This window comes from Mirounga angustirostris, unplaced genomic scaffold, assembly GCF_029215605.1.
Source record: "Mirounga angustirostris isolate CCGP_5_RB_7025 unplaced genomic scaffold, mMirAng1.0.hap1 SCAF_2, whole genome shotgun sequence".
Lineage (NCBI taxonomy): Eukaryota > Metazoa > Chordata > Mammalia > Carnivora > Phocidae > Mirounga > Mirounga angustirostris.
In genome coordinates, this window is record NW_026991710.1 from 273306 (window position 1) to 293446 (window position 20141).

At 58.2% G+C, this 20141-nt stretch overlaps 1 protein-coding gene across 1 annotated transcript in view; it reads right to left on the minus strand.

Moving 5' to 3' along the window:
• Window positions 1-10198: 10198 nt before the first annotated feature.
• CPLX1 (complexin 1) overlaps window positions 10199-20141 on the minus strand; it is a 49389-nt gene continuing 39446 nt past the window's right edge. The window contains exons 6-7 of the mRNA XM_064584114.1: window positions 19305-19480; window positions 10199-12280 (exon numbers count right to left, since the gene is read on the minus strand). Of these exons, the coding sequence (XP_064440184.1) occupies window positions 12083-12280; window positions 19305-19480 (374 nt within the window). The 3' untranslated portion in view covers window positions 10199-12082. The remainder of the gene's footprint in view (window positions 12281-19304; window positions 19481-20141) is intronic.

Sequence of the window (20141 nt, forward strand, 5' to 3'; positions counted from 1 at the left end):
ACCTCACCAAAGAAGATACACAGTTAGCAAATAGCATATGAAAACATGCTAAAAATCATGTCATTTGAGGACTGCAAATTAAAATAATCATGAAACATCTATCTGAATGACCAAAACCTGGAGTACTGACAACTTCAAGAGCTAGCATAGCCACAAGACATGCACCACTGCTGTGGGCCAGCGTGGACGTGGAGCCACGGGGACATGCACCACTGCTATGGGCCAGCGTGGACGTGGAGCCACGGGGACACGCACCACTGCTTTTGGAAAGGAAGCTAGTGTAGCCCTCTTGGAAGATGGTTAGGTGGTTTTTTACGGAACTAAACACACTCTTACCACATGATCCAGCAGTCCCACTCCTTGGTATTTACCCAAATGAGTTAAAAACTTACATCTAGGGGCGCCTGGCTGGCTCAGTCAGTAGAGCATGCGACTCTTGATCTCAGGGTCGTGAGTTCAAGTCCCATGTTGGGCGTAGAGCTTACTTGAAAAATAAAAAGAAATAAAATATACATCCACACAAAGTTTTCACAAATATTTATAACAGCTTTATTTGTAATTACCAAAACCTTAAAACAACGAAGATGTTTTTCAGTAGGTGAATGGATAATAAATTTGGTCCATCCAGGCAATGGAATACTATTGAGCACTAAAAAGAAATGAGCTGTCAAGCCAGGTAAAGATATGCAGGAAACGTAGATGCAAATTACCAAATGAAAGAAACCAGCTGAAAAGGCTACATATATTCCAGTTATATGAAATTCTAAAAAAGGCAAAACTATGGATACAGTAAAAAGTCCATGCTTGGAGGGATTTGGAAGGAGGAAGAATCTGTGGATTACAGGCAGTAAAATATTCTCTATGATACCTTTATGTATTCTGTGGATCCATGTCACTGTACATTTGTCAAAACCTACAGAATGTACAACACAAAAAATTAAACCTAAACTATATAGATTTTAGTTAATAACAATACATCAATATTGGTTCACAATTGTAACAAATGCATCACACTAATGCAAGATGTTAACAATGAGGGAAACGAGGGGGATCTATGAGAATTCTCTGTACTTTCCACTCAGTTTCTCTGTAAACCTACACCTGCTCAGAAGAATAAAGTCTATTAACTAAAAAAAAAGACAGACAACTTTCGGGCGCCTGGGTGGCTCAGTTAGTTAAGTGTCTGCCTTTGGCTCAAGTCATGATCCTGGAGTCCCAGGATCAAGTCCCGAGTTGGGCTCCCCACTCAGTGAGGAGTCTGCTTCTCCTTCTGACCCTCCCTGCTCTCTTAAAAATCTTTAAGAAGGAAATTCTAAAAAAAGACAATGGACTCCTCAAAGGAAGATATACAGTGGCCAACAAGCACATGAAAAAGTACTCACCATTCATCCTCAGGGAATGCAAATTAAAGCCAAGATGATATACCAAACCCATGAGAATAACTAAAACTTTAAAGATTGTTATAGACTGAATGTTTGTGTCCCCCCAAAGTTCATATGTTGAGATCCTAGCCCCAAAGTGATGGTATTAGGAGGTGGGACTTGGGGTGATTGCATCATGAGCGGGATTATAAACGGGGCTCCCCGAGAGCCCCCCTCCTCCGCCACTGAGGACACAGAAGATGTCACCTGTGAACCACGAAGAGGCTTTCACCAGGCACTGAATCGGCTGTCACCCTGATCTCAGACTTCCAGCCCCCAGAGCTGTGAGAAATAACGGTTTAAGCTGCAGCCTGTGGTGTTGTCACTAATGCGGCTTTAATGGACTGAGACCGCGACTAACAGCAAACGTGGATGAGAATACGCTGCTCATTCTACATATATTACTGGCACAACCACTTTAGAAAACAGTTTTGCAGTTTCTTCCGAAGTTAAGCCTACGCCTACCCATGACCCAGCAGTGCCACCCATGGGTGTTCACCTAAGGGAAATGTCCATAAAAAGACTATAGAGTAGCTTATTTTCATGATGGAACAGGATACGACCCAATGTTCATCAGCAAGAGGACAATTAAGGGGGGTGCATCGGGGCGGTGCAACGCTACTCAGCTGTACAAGCCCGCACACCACCTCGGCCGCTAGGGCCTTGGGGCTGGGTGCACCGCCAGGCGACAGGTGTGGGAACCGGGGGCCACAATCTCCCCACTCACCAGGGGCAGCAGGTGATCCTTTCCAATCCCATCCTGGGGACCTGCTTCCTCGGAAGCCACCCCAAAGGCGAGCTGGTGTCCAAGTCCATTACTTGGAGGTGGGAAGTGCAGACAGGGTTCAGGGATGGAAGGCAGACAGTGAGAAATGCAGCTGTGACTCCCAGGGCTGACCCAGCCCTCCCAGGAAGGCCCTGGTGTCCCGCCTGAACACAGTTTTGCAGGACAGTACAGCCAGGCAAAGCCACCCTGTGGATAAAGATAGACACAAGCGCACTTTGTAATCGCGCTGAACACAGACCACAAACATTGTCTGAGCCACGGAAATGACCCAGCATCCCCTCTGCTGGCTGGCTGCAGTGGTGGCCGTCGTCAGCGTCCACCTGGCTCCAGGCCTCCCCTCCTGGATGAGGTGTGTCCAGATGCCCAGGTACGGACAGCGTCCTAATTCCTGACCGGCACCTGACCCCAGCGAAGGCCTCTTCCTCAAGCCCTCCCCCAAACCGTCCAACGCAGCCCAAATCCCAGAAGTCCTTCCTCACTGAGATGCCCGTGGTTCCCATCATGTGTGTCCCCTTTCGCCACTTGTTCAGGTACAGGGAGTTTCTAGTGGATTTTGACGAGAGTATATTGACACAAAAGAGGTGGTTTCTTGAACCAGCTGCATGAGGTACATTGCAGTGGACACAGGGTAAACGCACATCTTGGAATTGTGCCTCCTTTTTGTTCCAGGATGAAAACAGCTGGGTGGCTCCCCGCTCTGGTCCATCCTGGGGGTGCTGCTCCCTGGGACTTCGGGCTGTGCCACCGGCAGAACCGCCTTGGGGGAAAAGGAGTCAGGTGGACACCGGCAGCTGGGGGGTGAGAGCCAACAATCTGGGTCCCAGCTTGGCATCTGCTCCAATTGCTTAGATAACTGGATTTATTGGGACTTAGCATTGCCACCTTTTTTGTACCTTCTCTTTGCTTCCTTTCCCCCCTCCATTTCTATCCCTGGTAGATTAAGCACGTTTCTCCACTTCTTTAAACGTCTACCAGTTTGTGAATTATATATGCTTATTTATATTTTATTCCTTCAGTGGTCACCCACAAGTCGTTTAACCAATTTATAATGACATACTGAAAACACAACAGTACATTTCAATGTGTTCTCTGTCCTACAGATAATTCACAAGTTTAATTTCCAAACATACGGGGGTTTCTAATTATCGTTGTTGGTCTCTAGACTGATTGCCCTGAGGCCAGACTACATGTTCTGTCTTATGCCAGTCCCATGAATTATGTTGGGACGAGCTTTCTGGCCTAATCAGCAGTTAATTTTTGTAAATATTTATGTGAACTTTAAAAGAATATGCATTTTTTCAGTTGAGTGCAGAGTTCTATATATGTTCAATTGGCCAAGTTAGCTAATGGCATTGTTTAAATCCCCTGTGTCTTTTCCTGATTTTCAGCTGCTTCCTTACTGAAGAGATGTGTTAAGTGCTTTATCCTTGAATCAGATCTTCTTGGGTTACATGTTCTTTTCCTCAGAACTTTGAATTTTATTGAATTCATGTTCTTACTATGTTGTTTCTTGAGTTATTTTTCTGCTAGGTTGGGCTCTTGGTCCATGTTTGCACTCAATATTTACTTGTTTGCTTGTTTCTCTATAGTGTGTCTATTTGGTTGCCTTGCTGGTTCTTTCCATTTTGCTTGTGCCAGGACAACCCCATCCAGAATACATTTCCACCTTAGATATAGCATGGAGAGGTTTTACACTCTTCCCACCATTTCTGAGAATGACTTACTTTTTCTTCCGCATTGGCCTGCGATGGGGCTTCTGATGACCCTGCATGCCTCTGTGGCCTGAGAGTTTGGTAGGGGCTGGGCAGAGTACAGGTGGGCCAGGTCGGTCAGTCTTACCTGTGCTTGGCTGAGATGATGTCAGGCAACCTGGCCAGGTTTACCCCACCCAGCAGGGCTGGGGCAGCAAGGCAGGCAATTCGCATCATCCCCAGGAGGACAGAGCTCTGGATCCCTCCTTCTCATTAGGAATCTGCTGGCTTTTCCCTGTTTCCCTGTAACCTGCCTCCATGCAGCAGCTCCCACCTTGCCTGTGGGGAAGCAGTGAGAATATTCAGGAGGAAGCCCAGGACTGACGTCTCCCACATGGCTTTTCTGCTCTGCAGGCAGGTGAGCTGGTTAGGGGTTGAACCTGCACTTCCTTCTCTTCTGTGTCTTTCATTGGCTGCTAGTTTTGATGATGTTCGAATTGGATTCTGCCTTTTCCAGATTAATTTTTTTAAGTAAACTTATAATTTTAAAAGTTTTAAATTTTAAAAGAAGTGTGAAGATAGTGCAGAGGGTTCCCATATTCCTGCACTCAATTTCGCCTGTTATTAACATCTTTCATGAGTATGGCACATTTGAACCAACACTGATACATTTTGTTAACTAAAGTTCATTCTTTATTCAGATTTCCTTAGGTTTTACTTGGTGTCCTTTTTCTGTTCCAAGATCTCATTGAGGATATCATATTTTTTAGGTGTCAAGTCTCCTTAGGCTCCTCTTGGCTGTGATATTTTCTCAGACATTCCTTGTGTTTTATGGCCTTGACACTTAAGGAGTGATGGTGTCAGTTAATTTGTAGAACATCCTTCACCTGGGGTTAGTCTGATGTTTTTCTCCTGGGTAGAGACCTGGGGTTAGTCTGATGTTTTTCTCCTGGGTAGACTGAGACCTGGGGTTAGTCTGATGTTTTTCTCATGGGTAGACTGAGACCTGGGGTTAGTCTGATGTTTTTCTCATGGGTAGACTGAGGCCTGGGGTTAGTCTGATGTTTTTCTCATGGGTAGACTGAGACCTGGGGTTAGTCTGATGGTTAGTCTCATGGTTAAACTGGGGTAATGGGTTTGGGAGAGGAAGACCACAGAGCTGAAGTGCCCTTCTCATGACATCTTATCAAGGGCACACACTACCAACATGGTGGATCACTGTGCTGTTGATCTTGATCTGGAGGTGGTGGTTTCGTCAGACTTCTCCACTATCACCTACTGTTTTTGCCCCTTTTTCATACTGTGTTCTTTGCAGGGAAGTCACTGTGTGCAGCCCACACTCAGAGTGAGGGTTTTTTCCCATCTCCTTGAAGGCAGTGTCTACCTAAAGTATTTGGAATCCCACATGGCAGATTTATCTCTTCTCCCCACTGTGTTTATTCATTCACTTATGTCTGTGTGGACTAATGGATCTTTATTCTGCACTTGAGTTATAACCCAACACTCTTACTTTGGTGTTCAAAGTGTTCCACCTTTGATCACTGGGAGCTTGGTCAGTTGCCGCTGTGTCCCTTTGACATGCCCCATCGTTGTGGGTTTGTGTCTGCTAATTAGCATTTCCTTGCTTCCAGGCTTATTTTGGATATTTCCTGCCCCAGTCATAGGTGAATTTCTCCTAGTTGGTGAGTTCTGATTATCTACTTAACTTTATTTCTGCTCCATGTATGAAGAATTAACTGCAGGAGTGAGAACCCATACCGAGTGTCAGTTGTCCGTCTTGGCCTGGAAGTTGCAGCCAGGCCCAGTCCTGGTTGGGTGACGGGGGGGAGCCAGGAGGTGTAATGGGCTGTGCCCCCCTCCCTGAGACCCATGGTCAGGGCCTAGTGGACATGCGTGCACAGAAGTTCTGACTGATGGACTCCTTTGAGAGAACCAGGGTTTTTGGCCAACTGGACACAGCACAAGGCCCTCCTCTCTTTAACACCGCACCAAAGGGTCGTTCTTAAAGCGAGTCAAAGGTCAGTGCTTGGGTTGGCCTCGAAGGTTGCCTAGTACCTGTTAACGTTTGCCTTTCCAAGAACTGTCTTGGCACAGGGAACTTCAGAGAAAGATGGAGTAGAAGCAGATGTGACCCTGGGATTGGCCTCTCTGCCCACCAGCTCCCCAGCTCCTGGGTCTCCTGCTGCAAGGGTGTAGTAGCCTGAGCTTCGGCTACACCCTCACCCAGTCCCTTCCCACCCTCCAGGCCTTTCCCTAGCCAGGCAAGACCCTTCTCTCTCTCCCAGCAAAGCCCTTTTTAACCCTGTGCAACATAAATCCCAATGGACTCACTCAACTGAGGGTGCAAGAAATACTGTTTTGTTCCGTAAAAATCAACTAAACCTCAACTCTCATGCGTTGTCCTAAGGCTCAGAGAAATCACCCTGGGCACTAAGGGGAACTGATGCGCAGCCCTGGCCAGGGCCCTGAGTTGGGGATGTGGGGCCCCAGCAGCAGGGAGGCGCTACCAGCTTCATCCTCCAGGAAAAGCAGTGTGAACAGTGCAGGACTCTGGGTGCGGGCTGAGCCCACCCTCCTGGCTAAGGATCTTCTCTGAGCCTCAGGCTGAAGCCTGCCAGCCAGCACTGGCCATCGGAGTCTGCGCCCCTTACTCCCAGGCTCTGCCCTCAGACCGGTATGGGCCTCTGCTTGGCCTGCTAGGGCCACCTGGGCCCCACCCCCACGGGCTGCAGCCTTGGCCACTGGTGTGCGGACAGAGCGGGGGCAGCAGGAAGGACGACGCCACCCCGGCTGGCTTCGGCTCCCTGGCCGTGGGGCAGAGACTTTGCTGCCGCGGCCGAGAATAAGCCGCACGTGGCAGCCCGGACGTGTCCCCTGTCCCGTGCCCAGCCTCCTGGCTGCTGGTCAGCGCCCAGCTCAGGACCAGCTGCCGCCTCCCTGCAGGCGACTCACAGGACCCAGGCCGTCCGCTCCTTGCCCCAACTCAGCCGGCGGAGGGCACCGCGAAGGCTCCGGAAGAACTCGGGGAAGGAACGCGGAGGACTCAGGACCGTGGGGGGAACGGAGCCCGAGGTCTGGCCCAGGACTCGCCGAGCGCCGCGCACGGGCTTCTCCCCGGTTCTGATGGGCCGGGCTCCTGCCACGGGACCCTCTCGGGGCCAATTGTGGCGGCTCGATCTGGCACACGCTTATTGGCTCAGGCCGGCCGGGTGGGCGGGGCAGAGCCCCGAGGGGCCGCGGGCCACGCTCCGCAGGCGAGGCTTTGGCTCCCGGACCTCTCGTCGTAGCGCTCACCTCGAGTGGCACTGGGCCGGGGTCCTGCCCTGAGGCCCTTCCATGAGTAAGTCCACGCAGACGTGTGGCCGACACTGGCCTGTCATTGAGACAGCCCGGGCCCCCCTCGCCAGCCCGACTACCAGCCCACCCCCAAGCTCGGCCGCAATCCCGCCCCCAGCCCAGCCCCACCCCCTGCCCCAGTCCCCAATCCCGCCCCCAGCCCAGCCCCCCGGCCCCGCCCCCAGCCCAGCCCCCCGGCCCCGCCCCCAGCCCAGCCCCATCCCCCGCCCCAGTCCCCAATCCCGCCCCCAGCCCAGCCCCCCCCCGGTCCCGCCCCCAGCCCAGCCCAGCCCCCCGGTCCCGCCACAGCCCCTCAATCCCGCCCCCAGCCCAGCCCCACCCCCTGCCCCAGGCCCCTCAATCCCGCCCCCAGCCCAGCCCCACCCCCCGCCCCAGCCCCCTCAATCCCGCCCCCAGCCCAGCCCCATCCCCCGCCCCAGTCCCCAATCCCGCCCCCAGCCCAGCCCCCCCGGTCCCGCCCCCAGCCCAGCCCCCCGGTCCCGCCCCAGCCCCTCAATCCCGCCCCAGCCCAGTCCCACCCCCTGCCCCAGCCCCCCGGCCCCGCCCCCAGCCCAGACCCATCCCCCGCCCCAGTCCCCAATCCCGCCCCCAGCCCAGCCCCCCGGTCCCGCCCCCAGCCCAGCCCAGCCCCCCCCGGTCCCGCCCCCAGCCCAGCCCCCCGGTCCCGCCACAGCCCCTCAATCCCGCCCCCAGCCCAGCCCCACCCCCTGCCCCAGCCCCCGGTCCCGCCCCCAGCCCAGACCCATCCCCCGCCCCAGTCCCCAATCCCGCCCCCAGCCCAGCCCCCCGGCCCCGCCCCCAGCCCAGCCCAGCCCCCCGGCCCCGCCCCCAGCCCAGCCCCACCCCCGCCACAGCCCCCGGTCCCGCCCCCAGCCCAGACCCACCCCCCCCGCCACAGCCTCCGGTCCCGCCCGTGGGACCAGCCCAAGCCGGGCTCTCTGCTACCCACCACTCCTCCGCGACAGGACCCCTCCTTTCCCTAGACCTGAGGGGGCCTGCTGAGACAGGAGTGGAAACGGTTCCAAACTGTGTGGACAGGTGGCCCGGACTCAGTGTGTTCACTGGGCCCCGCCGACTGCGACTGTGGACAGCAGGACTTGTCTAGCTGCGGATTAGCAGAACTGGACAAAACGGTCCTTAATTGCCAGACCTTTAAAATTGTGACCTGACAGCCTTGACAGTTAAGTGGCTTGTGAGCAAGGAGCTCACATAGTGCAGGTCCCTGAGAGGAGAGGAAGCAGGAAATCGCTAGCAGCTGGCAGGGAGCAGGAGAGGGAGGCGGTCCTCAGAGCCAGGAGCTGGTCAGACCTGCCTGCCTGCAGAGTGGGACGATGTGTCTGCAGGGTGCAACGGATCCAGGTGTGCTCTGCTTCGTCAAGACTTAAACAGCCAGAAAGGAAAGAGACTCTGCTAAGAGTCAGTGTGGATCTAGAACAAGCATCTGGAGCAAGACCGTGGTCAGCGGAGTCATGGTCACTGCTCTGAAGGGCCCTGGGCATGGCTGGTCCTCTGGCTGCAGTGCTCTCCCATGGGAATCCCACAGGGCTCCCTCTTCTTCTCCTTGGGGCTTCTCTGCACCTCCTCAGAGGTGAAATATTGGTCCTCACCATCCTCTCTGCCCCCTTAATCCACTCAATTTCCTCCACAGAAGAAATCACCACTTGATTTATGTTTTTGTTTATCATCTGTCTCTTGTCACTGAAAAAATCAGTTCCAGGAGGAAGGGACCTCAGTTATCCCTGGTGCATAAAACTGAGCTTGGCACATCAGAGGGATTCAGTAAACATCAAGTGAGCAAGTATCTTTACCTGGAGTCCTCAGACACCATCACCTGAGGTCACTGAGGAAGGGCTAGTCAGAGGGAAGGTGTGCCAGGTCACCTAGCATATCCCGGTTGCTGCTCAAGACTAAGCCCAGTCCCTGCTAGGCTGGGGTGGTGGGGGGAGTGGAGACTGAACGATGGATGCCATTTTCAGTGCCCTTCTAAGAGGGGCCATCCTGGGGTGGCCTAAAGGCACGGAGTTGGCTGCAAAGACTTCTGTCAGTGTTTTGGATCCGGGGAGGGAGGATGGACAGCTGCTCCTTCTTCAGGGGGCAAAGGCACACTGGGTGGTACTCAGGGCTGGGGTCCAAACTCTCCCCAGAGGCAGGTCCTCCCATACCCCCCTTCCTGACACCGCCCAGCCCCTGAGGCAGAGGCAAAGGAGTGATGGCTCTGGAGCAGCCTTCAGGGCACAGCTCTGTGGGGAGGCGTGCAGGGGGCAGGGGTGGGGGATGAGTGTAGCCTTTCTACTTGCCAAGACTGGGCAGGTTTTGCTGAAAGCATTTCTGGCCAGCATTGTGAGGAAAATCACAGGTGGCCCAGAGAGGCCCCCAGAACTGGAGGCCACACACATCCTTTCTGGGGATACAAGGCACCTTGGGTAGGCTTTGGGTACGGGAAGGACATGGGTGGGGCCCAGAAGGGAGAGAGCAAGGCTGCTGTCTGGGCCGGGTCAGGGTGCCCGGGGTTCCACGGGCACCTCCTCCAGCGTCAGCCCAGATGGGCAGGCTTCCCTGGTGGGGCGTGGGACCCAGAGCTCCCGCAAGGCACAGAGGCCTCCCTAAGGACACGGGGAGGAGATGGCCACCACAGGACAGACTAGAGGCAGGATCCTCAGGGCTGCAAAGGAGTTTGGGGGGGGGGGGGTTGGCCGAAAGTGTGGCCAACACAGTGGGACCCGGGCCCTCCAGGGCCTGGCCTATCTGTGGGGAGGGCAAGGCCTGTCAAGGGGTCTGTGCAGGTGGGAGACTCATAGAAGGAGGGGGGAGGGGGGAGGAAGGAAGGGAGCCCCAAAGGGTCTGGTCTGCCTTTTGGATGATTACCCTGGGTCTGCCTTAGAGAGAACCGGGTGAATCTGGGTCCGGGCGGTGGGGAGACCCTGCAGTTGTGGACAACCAGGGACAGGGGGAGGTGCCCCCTATCTGGCAGGGCGTGGAAGAGAGTGAGACCTGTCCAACGGGGTCCGGCCCCTCCTGCCAGGACCCCAGTCTGCCCTCTGGCTGCCAAGGCGGGATCAGGACTCTGGAGAGAATGGCCACATGGTGTGAAATCACTGTGGTGTTTTATTGGCTGTGATTCCATCCAGAGACTACACACGCGACGGCCCCCGACATGCAGGAGGAGGCCCAGGCGCAAAGACAGGAGGACGGACGACATCCACAGTTCACGCTAAGCTCGGCTGCTCCGGGCGCCCCATGCGCTGGGAACGGGATGCGGGGTTTCTACGAGACAGCGCCCTGTCTGCTCAGAGCTGGCTTTTCAAAGTGTGAAAACAGGCATTTAAAAAAGACGTGGGACCAGGAGGAGTCAGAGAGGGCGCGGGACGCGCGGGGCGCACCAAGGCGGCGCGGGGCGCCAGGACACGCTCTCACGTCTTGGAGCGGGGGGCGTGCGCGGTTCATATTGCGGTCTATTGATATGGCTTCTCTAAAGAGCGACGGAGGGCCACGCCCCTGGCCCGCAACACGTGGACACAATGAATTTGTGATATGGACAGAAAGGGGCCCCGGGCACCAAGGCAACGGGCTTTCTGTCACGATAAAACTCCCCAAACACGTAAGACCTCATTTACCTGAGATTCAACATATCGTGATGCAAAGGAAAACAAGGACGAAGGAGACGTAAGGGTTCAGGGTTCGGGAGGCCCGCGGCGGTTGCCGTCAAACTCCGCCTCCGCTGAGCGCCAGGCCACCTGGCAGTCCCCACCTCGAGGGGCCTGCTCCCTTCGGGGGAGGGCAGGCCGGCCTTTCTGTCTCCAGACGCACAGCACTCATCTGAGGGCTCTGCGTCTCCTCCCAGATCTCCTTGCGGGTGTGCGGGTGCAGGGGGTGAGGGCAGGGGATACCCCCCATCCAGAGCAGCCTCCGATGATGGTGAGACTGGAGGTGCCAACCAGGGAGGGGAGTGGGCTGGGCCCACGGACTCAGAGGGGTACGAGTTAGAGGGATGTGTGAGAGTCTGTGTGTATTCCACCCTGGTCGGGGGGTGGTCTGGGAAGTTTCCCCCTAGGCCTATTGCTTTGTTTCCCTTAGTTTAGAAGAGAACCCAGTCCTGGTATTTCTAAGAAGCTAAGCCTTCCAGAGGAGTGGGCCGAGAAGGGAGAGTGAAGGACAGGGAGAGACAGATGGACAATGAATGTGAGGGGTGCAGGTGGAGGTGGGCAACCTTCAGACAGGAAGATTCAGAGATCCTGCTACCCAGGTGTCATTGTGGGGATGGGGGAGGCTGCTCGCCCCTCCCAGTTCCCCTCCCAGCCTGCACACCCACCTTCCCCCCACTATGGCTGTGCTCCTGAGTTTGGGACCGGACAAGCGCCCACCAACGCAGGAATGGCGCACCGAGGGGTGGTCAAGATGCTGGCCCTTTCGGTGGCCCTGGCCTTGGGCACTGCTGGGTGGGTGTGAAGGGCAGGAGCAGTAAGGGACGTCCCAGGCTCTGGGGGAGGGTCCAACCCAGAGGAGCACGTGGGCTGGTCCCCGGGGCCTGCAGCACAGACCGCAGGGGCCCGGGGGAGGGGCAGGCGCCCCTCCCCCGTGGCGGTGGCGATGGCAGTGCGGGGAGAGGGGTGGGGGGGAGAGGTGTGCGCAGGCTCCCGAGGTATGAGGGGGGCATGGGGCTGATAGATCTAGGACTATGGCTTATATTGGCGTTGGGGGCTGCACTCTGCTCCCGACATCCCTTCAAGGGGCCTCCGCGGAGGGCATGTACAGGGGGTAGGTAGGCGGGGGCGGCGAGGGGGGTGGGGGCTCCGGGCTCTGGCGGGCTGCCGTCCAGCGCAGGGTCGTTACTTCTTGAACATGTCCTGCAGCGGCCCGGGCAGGTACTTGATGACCGTGTCCAGGATGCTCTCGTCTTCCTCCTCTGGCTCGTCCCCACAGCCCGGCGGGATGGCCTTCTTGGGCCTCGTCAGGCTGCCCTCCGAATTGGCCTCCATGGCGGCCTGGGCCTCAGCCTCGCGTTCCTCCTTCTTCTTGATGCCGTACTGGGGGGGAGGGGAGGGGGTCAGACCGCGAGCGGATTTCCCAGCCCAGGCCTGGCTCCGGGCGCCACACCTGGACCCTTCCTGCGCCTGCAGGATGGGCCAAGAGGCCTCGAGAGGCGGTGCCCGTGGCTGTGAGGGTGTGGGGAGCCCCTGGGCCCACCGACTGCCGCCAAGACCCCAGAAGACAAAGTCCCCACACAGGAGGGTGCCTGGAAGGGTGTGGGGGACCCCACGGAGTGTGCAGGGGCGACAGCGGAAGCCGGGGCTTGGGGGCTGTGTTGAGTGGGAAGCACAGGGAAGGGGGAAGGTCAATCCCCACCAGCGCCAAAGCTGCGCCCCCGCCCCACCCCGCCCCTCCCCCCTGCCATCCTGCCTCGCCTTCCCAGGGAGGCAGGGCGCTGTGCTCAGCGGGCCTGGCTGTGGGCTAGGAGGGGCAGGCAGGATGTCTGCTGGCCGTTGTGAAGAACCCATTTGTCCGTGGCTGGCGGGCCCACGCAGCCCAGATCCCTGGTCGGGTGAGGTGTGGTCACATCTCAGGCCTGGAAAACTCTCCCTAGATGCCTCCAGGACCCCCGCCCCTACCTGGACAGCGAGGGGAGGGTGCCCAGTGGCAGTTCTAGGTGGATGTTCTGGAGCCCCACCTAGGCGTGCCCTCAGCCAACACTCCCAGGCACCCCTGAGCCCCCCATTTCCGGTTTCCCCTCTGTACTGGGTAGAATAGTGTCCCCCCAAAATTCATGTCACCTGGAACCTTACAATGCAGGCTTATTTGGAAATAGGGTCTTTGCAGATGTTATTAAGGTAAGGAGATCATCCTGGTCCCTAAATCCAGTGAGAGTTTCCTTGTAGAAGAAAGACAAGGACAGACAAAGCCACAGGAAAGTGGAGAAAGGCTGGCTACAAGCCAAGGACACGGAGGACTGCCAGGGGCCACATAGGAGACAAGGAAGGGTTCTCCCCTGCAGGTTTCAGAAGGAGGGCAGCCCCGCCCACATCCTGATTGTGGACTTCTGGCCTCCAGAACTGAGAGAATAAATTTCTAAGAGACGAACACATGCCCCCTCCCCCCAGGCCTACCACTGGCCCTGCAGGAACCAGCATTGAACCATCCTAGCCCTGCAGGATGGAGGAGGATGAGCCTGTGGTCACCAGGAGGCCTCCTGCCTCAGGGCTGGTGGGAACTGGGCGGGGTCACACTGGACTTATGGGTTTCAGGGGCTGGTGGTCTCTGATGGGCCAAGCTCGGGACCCACTGAGGCTGGAAAGAGGGGCACCCCTTGGCCAGGCCTGAGGTTCTGGATCACACATAAGGGAATGCACAGGGGCAGAAGCATTAATAAGGGTAAACAGGGACAACTGGGGACAGCGTGTCGGTGTCAGCGATTATCCACAGACTCCAGATTTCTACTGGGGACACAGAAGCACAGGATCACTGGCCTCAGGGAGGAGGTGTTTCTGCCCAGGGGGAGGACTGACCCCAATGCTCACTCATCTCTCCTTGCCAACCCCTCCCAACGAAAATGGATTCTGCTTCTGGTGCTGGTGGGAGCGGGGGAATGCCCCACTCTCCAAGAAGGACCTTCCCTCTCCTTCCAGATTTCGGGGGAGCTGGCTGTGTCCCACCCCCAGCCTGCTGACGATGCTGACGGAAACCTCTGCACCTCTCTGCTCCCTGAGGCTGCAGGCGGCTTCAGGCATGGGGGAGTCAATGGCCACCTTCAGCAGAGGTCAGAGATGAAGAAGCCATGCTCTCTGCCCACCTGTGACCAGAGCACAGCCTGGGCTTCCTTGCCACTTGGCAGACACTGAGAGAGGAGTGTTCATCCGTCTTCTTCAGCGGGAGCCCTGAGCAGCCCACGGTCCCTTGTGCTGGGAGGGTCTCAGTGAGGGGCCGATGGGAGCACCCAGGGAACATCCTGGGCAGCAGGCACATGGACCAGAGGGCCCGTCAGGTCAGCCAGGGCACAGAGTGGGACAAGCTGGCCGGACACTGGGCGCCCCTTGCACAAGCAGCATGGGTCCTGCTCCTGGGTCACTGCTCAGGGACAAACTCACGGCAGAGGGAGTGGCGCTTAGGCTTAGAAGGGGAAGGAGGGACATGTGGCTTGGAGCCCTGTGGGGCGGAACGTGGGCGGGGGAGAGAGGCACTGCCAGAAACTAGGTCAGACCAGAGGGAGCCTCCCTCCAGCCCGGGGCACAGACTCCGGCAGACTCCTCCAGCCACAGACGTCTGTGCACGCGGCAGGAACATTCAAGCGCCGGGGTGCCGGTCCGTGCGCTGGACCCGGGGGGCTGAGCTGCCTAAAGCCTGCACTCACACTCACCGCGGAAGTGCCTGTGCTCAGGGAACACGCATGTTATGGCGAGAGCACGTTGTGTACAGTTGAGCAGAGTGATCTCCCCGACCAGAGAGGCAAGCTCTGAGCAACCACGGTCTGCAGTGTTGGGGCTGTCCCCTCTGGCGTCCAGAAAGGAGACCCCAGCCCCCAGCTCACTCCAGTGAGACTCAAAGTCCTGCCAAGGCTGCGGCCACTGGGGTCCAGCTGAAGGTCACAATTACTCTGTTAGGGGAGGGACTCCAGAGCTGGGGTCCACACCAGAGCTTGGCTCCACTGTGATCTGGCTAAGAGCTGATTTGAGGCTCCCGAGCTCCGGAGACAAATGTCCAGCCACAGCCGGTCCAGGCACCCACTGGAGGTGCCCAACCTCCACACTGACCATGAAGATGGCAGGGTCCCGCCCCACACCCCGCGGCTGGGAGGAACCTGGTGCTAATTAACAGTGAGGATCTGTAATATCCCAAAACAACAAATAATCGGCAATCACATGCACACTTTTACTATCAGCACAAACCTCAGACTGAACCTTGAGTGATCAAGGGGATGTGGGGGACTGGGTGGGCTTGGATCCACCAGTAGGGTGCTGGGAGGAGGGTGGTTGTGGCTCAAAGCTGAGGATCTCAAACCTGGTGGTGGGCATGCAAACCAGAAGGTGAGTATGCAAATCAGGAAATGTATATGCAAACCAGGCAAATAAGCACAAGTGGGTCAATCTCACAGGTGCGCCATGATGGGGTGGGGAAAGGGAGGCTCTGCCCACCGACCCCCAAGGTGAGACATCCTACAAGCCTGCTTCTGCTTTCCTTGGATGAGGTCGCCAAGGGACCTGGGTGCCCCAGAGGACACGTGACCCTGGCCCCTATGCCCTCCATCTCATGGCCCTCCCACCCATCTGATGGAGCCCTGGACTGGGCAGCTCAGCACCTCCTTTTCTGACCAGCCCCCATGAGGCCTACGGGTATGTGGCACCAGGGCAGGACTGGAGGAAGCTGGGTCTGGTGCCTGGGGGCCAGCGAGGATAATCTGGGGAAGCCACACCTGAAGAGCAGGATTCCCACCTGTGAGGAACAGAGGAAAGTGGGAAGGGTTACGTGGACAGGTGGAAGAGGGCTCTGCAGAGAACCCGGTGGACATGAGTGTCAGGCAGACCTCTTAGGGGCAGGACCTGGGAGCTGGGTCACTCAATGGGGCTCCAGGTGCAGCGGGGACCAGATGCTGCCCCCACCCAAGCAGATGCCCTGCCTTCACCACTCAGGATGGCTGCTGGCAAGGGGGTCAGCTCCGGCCCTGTACCCCACCCCATCAGTGCACAGCCTCCATTCCTGGTCTGAGCTGCCTCCATTTCCAGGGGGCCCTGGGGCTCATGGGGGGGTGGGCCACATTCTGGAGGTTGGAGTGGTGGCACTGGGAAGACCTGGGCCTCCTGTGGCTCCAGCATCCAAAACATGCCAGCCCCCCTCCTGAGCTGCCTCTGACCCATGAATGGAGGGACTCACCATTGTCCCCGTCTGCCCAGCACTGGCACCACCCCCTACCCAATGCCTGGCCAGGTGACCACTGTCTCATTTAGCTCTGCAGCCACACAGGAAAGGCCCCTGCCTGGCAGACTCAGTTTTGTGGTGTCTAGGTGGACCACAGCAGGTGTCTCTAACACACCCACACCTTCTCTGCAGCTGGACCCTCTGGGGACAGGTCCTGGCCCACTCATCCTACCTAATCCCACAGTAGCTGAGAAAACAATCAGGCTGAGCAGGTAAGGGAACCATGGCCCAGCCTGAGGTGCTCTGACCCCTGCCCGTGTGACTGGGTTCAGTAGATGCCCCCGTGCCCACTGGGCCCACGAGAACAGAACCCAGATGTGCGCAGGAAGGGTTCCTCCAACTGGCAGGGGTGAGGCCCAGCCTCCAGGGCTGGCAGAGAAGGTGAAGGCCCCCAGCACACCCAGGGGATTCCAGGTAGGGGTGCTCACGTAGGGAGAGAGGGGGCCCTGAGGCTCTGCCATGGGGTGCAGCCCTCCACAGAGCCACCCCAGTGCTGGGGGTCTTGAGGACAGATCCATCACTCGGGGGAGCTTGGTGAGGGTCCTCATCCATGAGGCATTAGGAGCAGTGTACCCAGGGAGGGGGCACCCCCCACTTCCACCAGGCCTCATGCCGGGACTGTTCCCCAGGTCCCCATCACTCTGTTGTGGAGCTCATGCTCACTGGAGCACCCACTCCCTCACTCATTCACTGGCTTAGCATCCACAGGGCCAGGTTCCGTTTCAGTCAACAGGAACAGAGCCAGGCACAAAACAGCCAAAGCCCCCACCCTCCACGTGCAGGTGGATAATGAACAGCAAAGAAGTAAAAAACAGGAGTGTGTTGGATAAAAGAAGGTTTGGGGAGCCAACTAAAGCAGGAGACGGGGAGGGTTGTGTGGAGGGTGGGGAGGGGAGGGAGGGGCCTCAGGGAGAGATCCAGAGAGAAGCAACCACGCAAAAGCCCAGGGGCACTGGGAACGTGGACCCCAAGGAGGCCCAGTGCACAGTGGGTGTAAGTCACCGCAAGCCTGGGCTGGGGCTCCAGATGAAATGGGAGCCAGCGGACGGTTTGAAGAGGGGAGAGACAGAAAGGGCTTCCATATTAAAGGCGAAATGAGTGGAGTCTGTTGAGCCCATGAACTCACACGAACGCACGTGAGTCTCCGAGGGCCAGGGCCAGGCTCAGGGGAGGGGGCTTACTTGGCACCTGCCTCCTGATGGGGGAGACTGGGGAGGCCACCCCCACTCCACACCCACAGGGGCCCCGAGGCCTATCCAAACACTGTGACCCGTTTGTGAGGCTCAAGGCCAGGTCCTCCCAGGATCCGCCACTGGGGTGCACACGTGGGGCAAAGCCGTGGGCAGCAGACACAGACAGACAGAGAGACAGACAGGCTTCAGAACACAGCTGCTCCAGCCCTCTCTCTCACCCCCTACCCTCCCCCAATCTCTCTGTCTCTGTCCCACCCTCAGCTCCCCCAAGCCATGGCCACCATCACCGGATTCCTCTCCTCTTAGAAGACATTCTGCCTGGGCATCTGTCTGTCTCTGTCTCTTGATTCTCCCCCTTCTGCCTCATCCCCCATTTCCTGATCCCTACAGTGATACCCCCACCGACAGCCTAAGCTGCCTGACCCAGAAGGGGCCAGTGCTGGGGCAGAAAAGGGCAGGAGGTGCTCGTGAGTGGCTCTCACAGCAAAATCAGCTTTGTGAAGGTCCCCAGAAAAGGTGTCCAGTGACCAGTGGTGGGATGTTGAGGTTTGCGGTCCCCACACCCCTATCAATTTGGGGGCCCCACGTGGGCTCAGAGATGTGCAGGCACCCCACTGGGCTGTCCCACCTTGGGAGGCCTGGCCCTCAGGCTGGGTGGAGCTGGCCCCTCCCTGGGTACACTGAGGCAGAACTCAGCAGGTGGGAAGATCCTGCGGTCTAGGCTCTGCCACCCCGCAGCCTGGGCATCTCAGAGTCCAGGGCCGGGGACCACGGAGATCTCCTGAGGGGACCCAGCTCCTTACCAGCAGGTTTTATCCGCAGGGTCTGGGAACACCTCTCTCAGAACCCAGAGCCAGGGTCATCGGGGTTAGGGGCAGGAAGGAACCAAGCAAGGCAACACTCCCCCCTTCCTGAGTCTCCTACCCAGACACCCGGACCCAGTGACCGCCAGGCCACAGGCACCCTTGGTGGAGGAGGCCCAGCCTGGCTTGGGGCCAGGGTGGCCTTGAAGACCTTGGGAGGCCATATGGTTTGGGGGATGCTGAGGGCTCACGAAACTCCCAGGTCCCCAGGGGAAGGCCCATCTCCTCACCTGGCACCCAGCCTGGCCCACCCTGGATGGAGCTGGAGCAGCTCCCCCAACACCTGCCCTCTCTCCCACCCTTCCAACCTGGCTGCTGGATGGTCCACGGAGGATGGGCCATGGACACACCCCCGGGGGCTCGGACCCCCTGCGGCTCTGGCACAGTGCTCTGTGAGCCTCGCAGCCAGCTCAGCCTCCCTTGCCCCTCCCAATCTGGGCCTCGGTTTCCCCATCTGTGACCGGCACAATGCTTTCACCGTCCCACTCACTGGGGAAGGGAGCCCAGATGATTCCCAGGAGGGCTGTGGCTGCCAACTCGAAGCCCACCCCCCAAGCCAGACCTCAGTCTGCAGGCCTTTTTCCCCCATCACCCTGTTGTGAACCTCAGAAGCTATGAGGACCCTCCAGGGCTGCTCGGGTGCAGTCCCCTGCCCATGATGACTCACCCCACTCAGGGTCTGCCTGAGAGCCGGTTGCCCCTGGGCAGCCCGGAGGGACAGCTCCAGGAGGAGCAGGGCGGGAGAGCTTCTCCTGCAGAAACCACCATCTGGTCCAGAGAGCCTGGGAGACCCGATCATGAGGATGGGACCCCGGCCCACTGTGGAGAGCAGGAAAGACTTGGTGTCCCACAGGGTGAGTCCTAATGCTGGCAAGCCTGCGCAGCAGACGTGGACTCCCGGGGGTGTGCGGACCTCTCCTGTCCTGCTCCCTTCCCATCGGACCACCTCCCGGGGCTTCGGAGTGTACCATCCGAAGGTCTGCTCCGGGCAGCCAGGCGAAGGAGAGGCAGGAAGAGCCCAGTCCAGGGTGGGTGAGTGGTGGGGGTGCCCTGGCCAGAGCCCAGCTGTCCCCACGCCCCGTGCCCACCTTGTCTCGGATGCCCTGACGCATGGCCTCACGCTCAGCCTCCATTTTGGCGTACTTGGCCTTGCGCTCCTCCTCTTCTTGCCGCAGGGCCTCCTGGCGCTCCTCCTCCTTCTTGGCTGCATCGGGGTCCTTCTCCTCGTCACCGCCAAGCATCTTCCCCATGTCTTTTGTGGCCCCTGGCGACAGAAGGGTGGTGAGTCAGGCCAGCTCCCCCCTGCTGGCCGCTGCTGCCCAGCGAGGGTCCCGGCCCGGGGCTCGGGTCTCCCTCCATCTCTGCTCCTGCCCTCCCAGCCCGACCCCCAGCCAGTTCTGGAAGCTTCTATCCATGGAGGGGAGCCTGGCCTGGTGTGTGTCAGGGGAGGGAGGAGGTCCGTGCTAGCAGGGAAGTGTGATCACATGGGCGTGCATCTGCCCATCTGTGCGTGCGGCTGCACGTGTCCGTGTGAGTCCGGGAGGGGCTGGGCATGTCTTCTCTGGGGCTTGTGTCCGACAGAAGGTGGTGGAAGGGACGGTTTGAATGCGTGAACAGGTGGGCTGAGGGGCAGCCCCGGGCGAGGTTCTGCTGAGGCTCCGGCGCGCAGGGGCTGGGGGGTAACCCCTGGCCCAGAGCTGCTGGAGGCCGCGTGTGGAGCACCAAGGTCCTAATTTCTCTGCTGCACCAGCCGCCACTTTTCTCATGAGCTCCTGATTCACAGGCAACAACAAACACCTCCCCGGACGCCCTCTGTGGCTCGACCCACAGGACAGAGACAGGTAATTACAGCTCAAGCTCGGCTGGCACTGCGGTGAGCCCCGGCCCTTCAGTGGCTCCTGGGCGCAGAGCGACCCCACGTCACA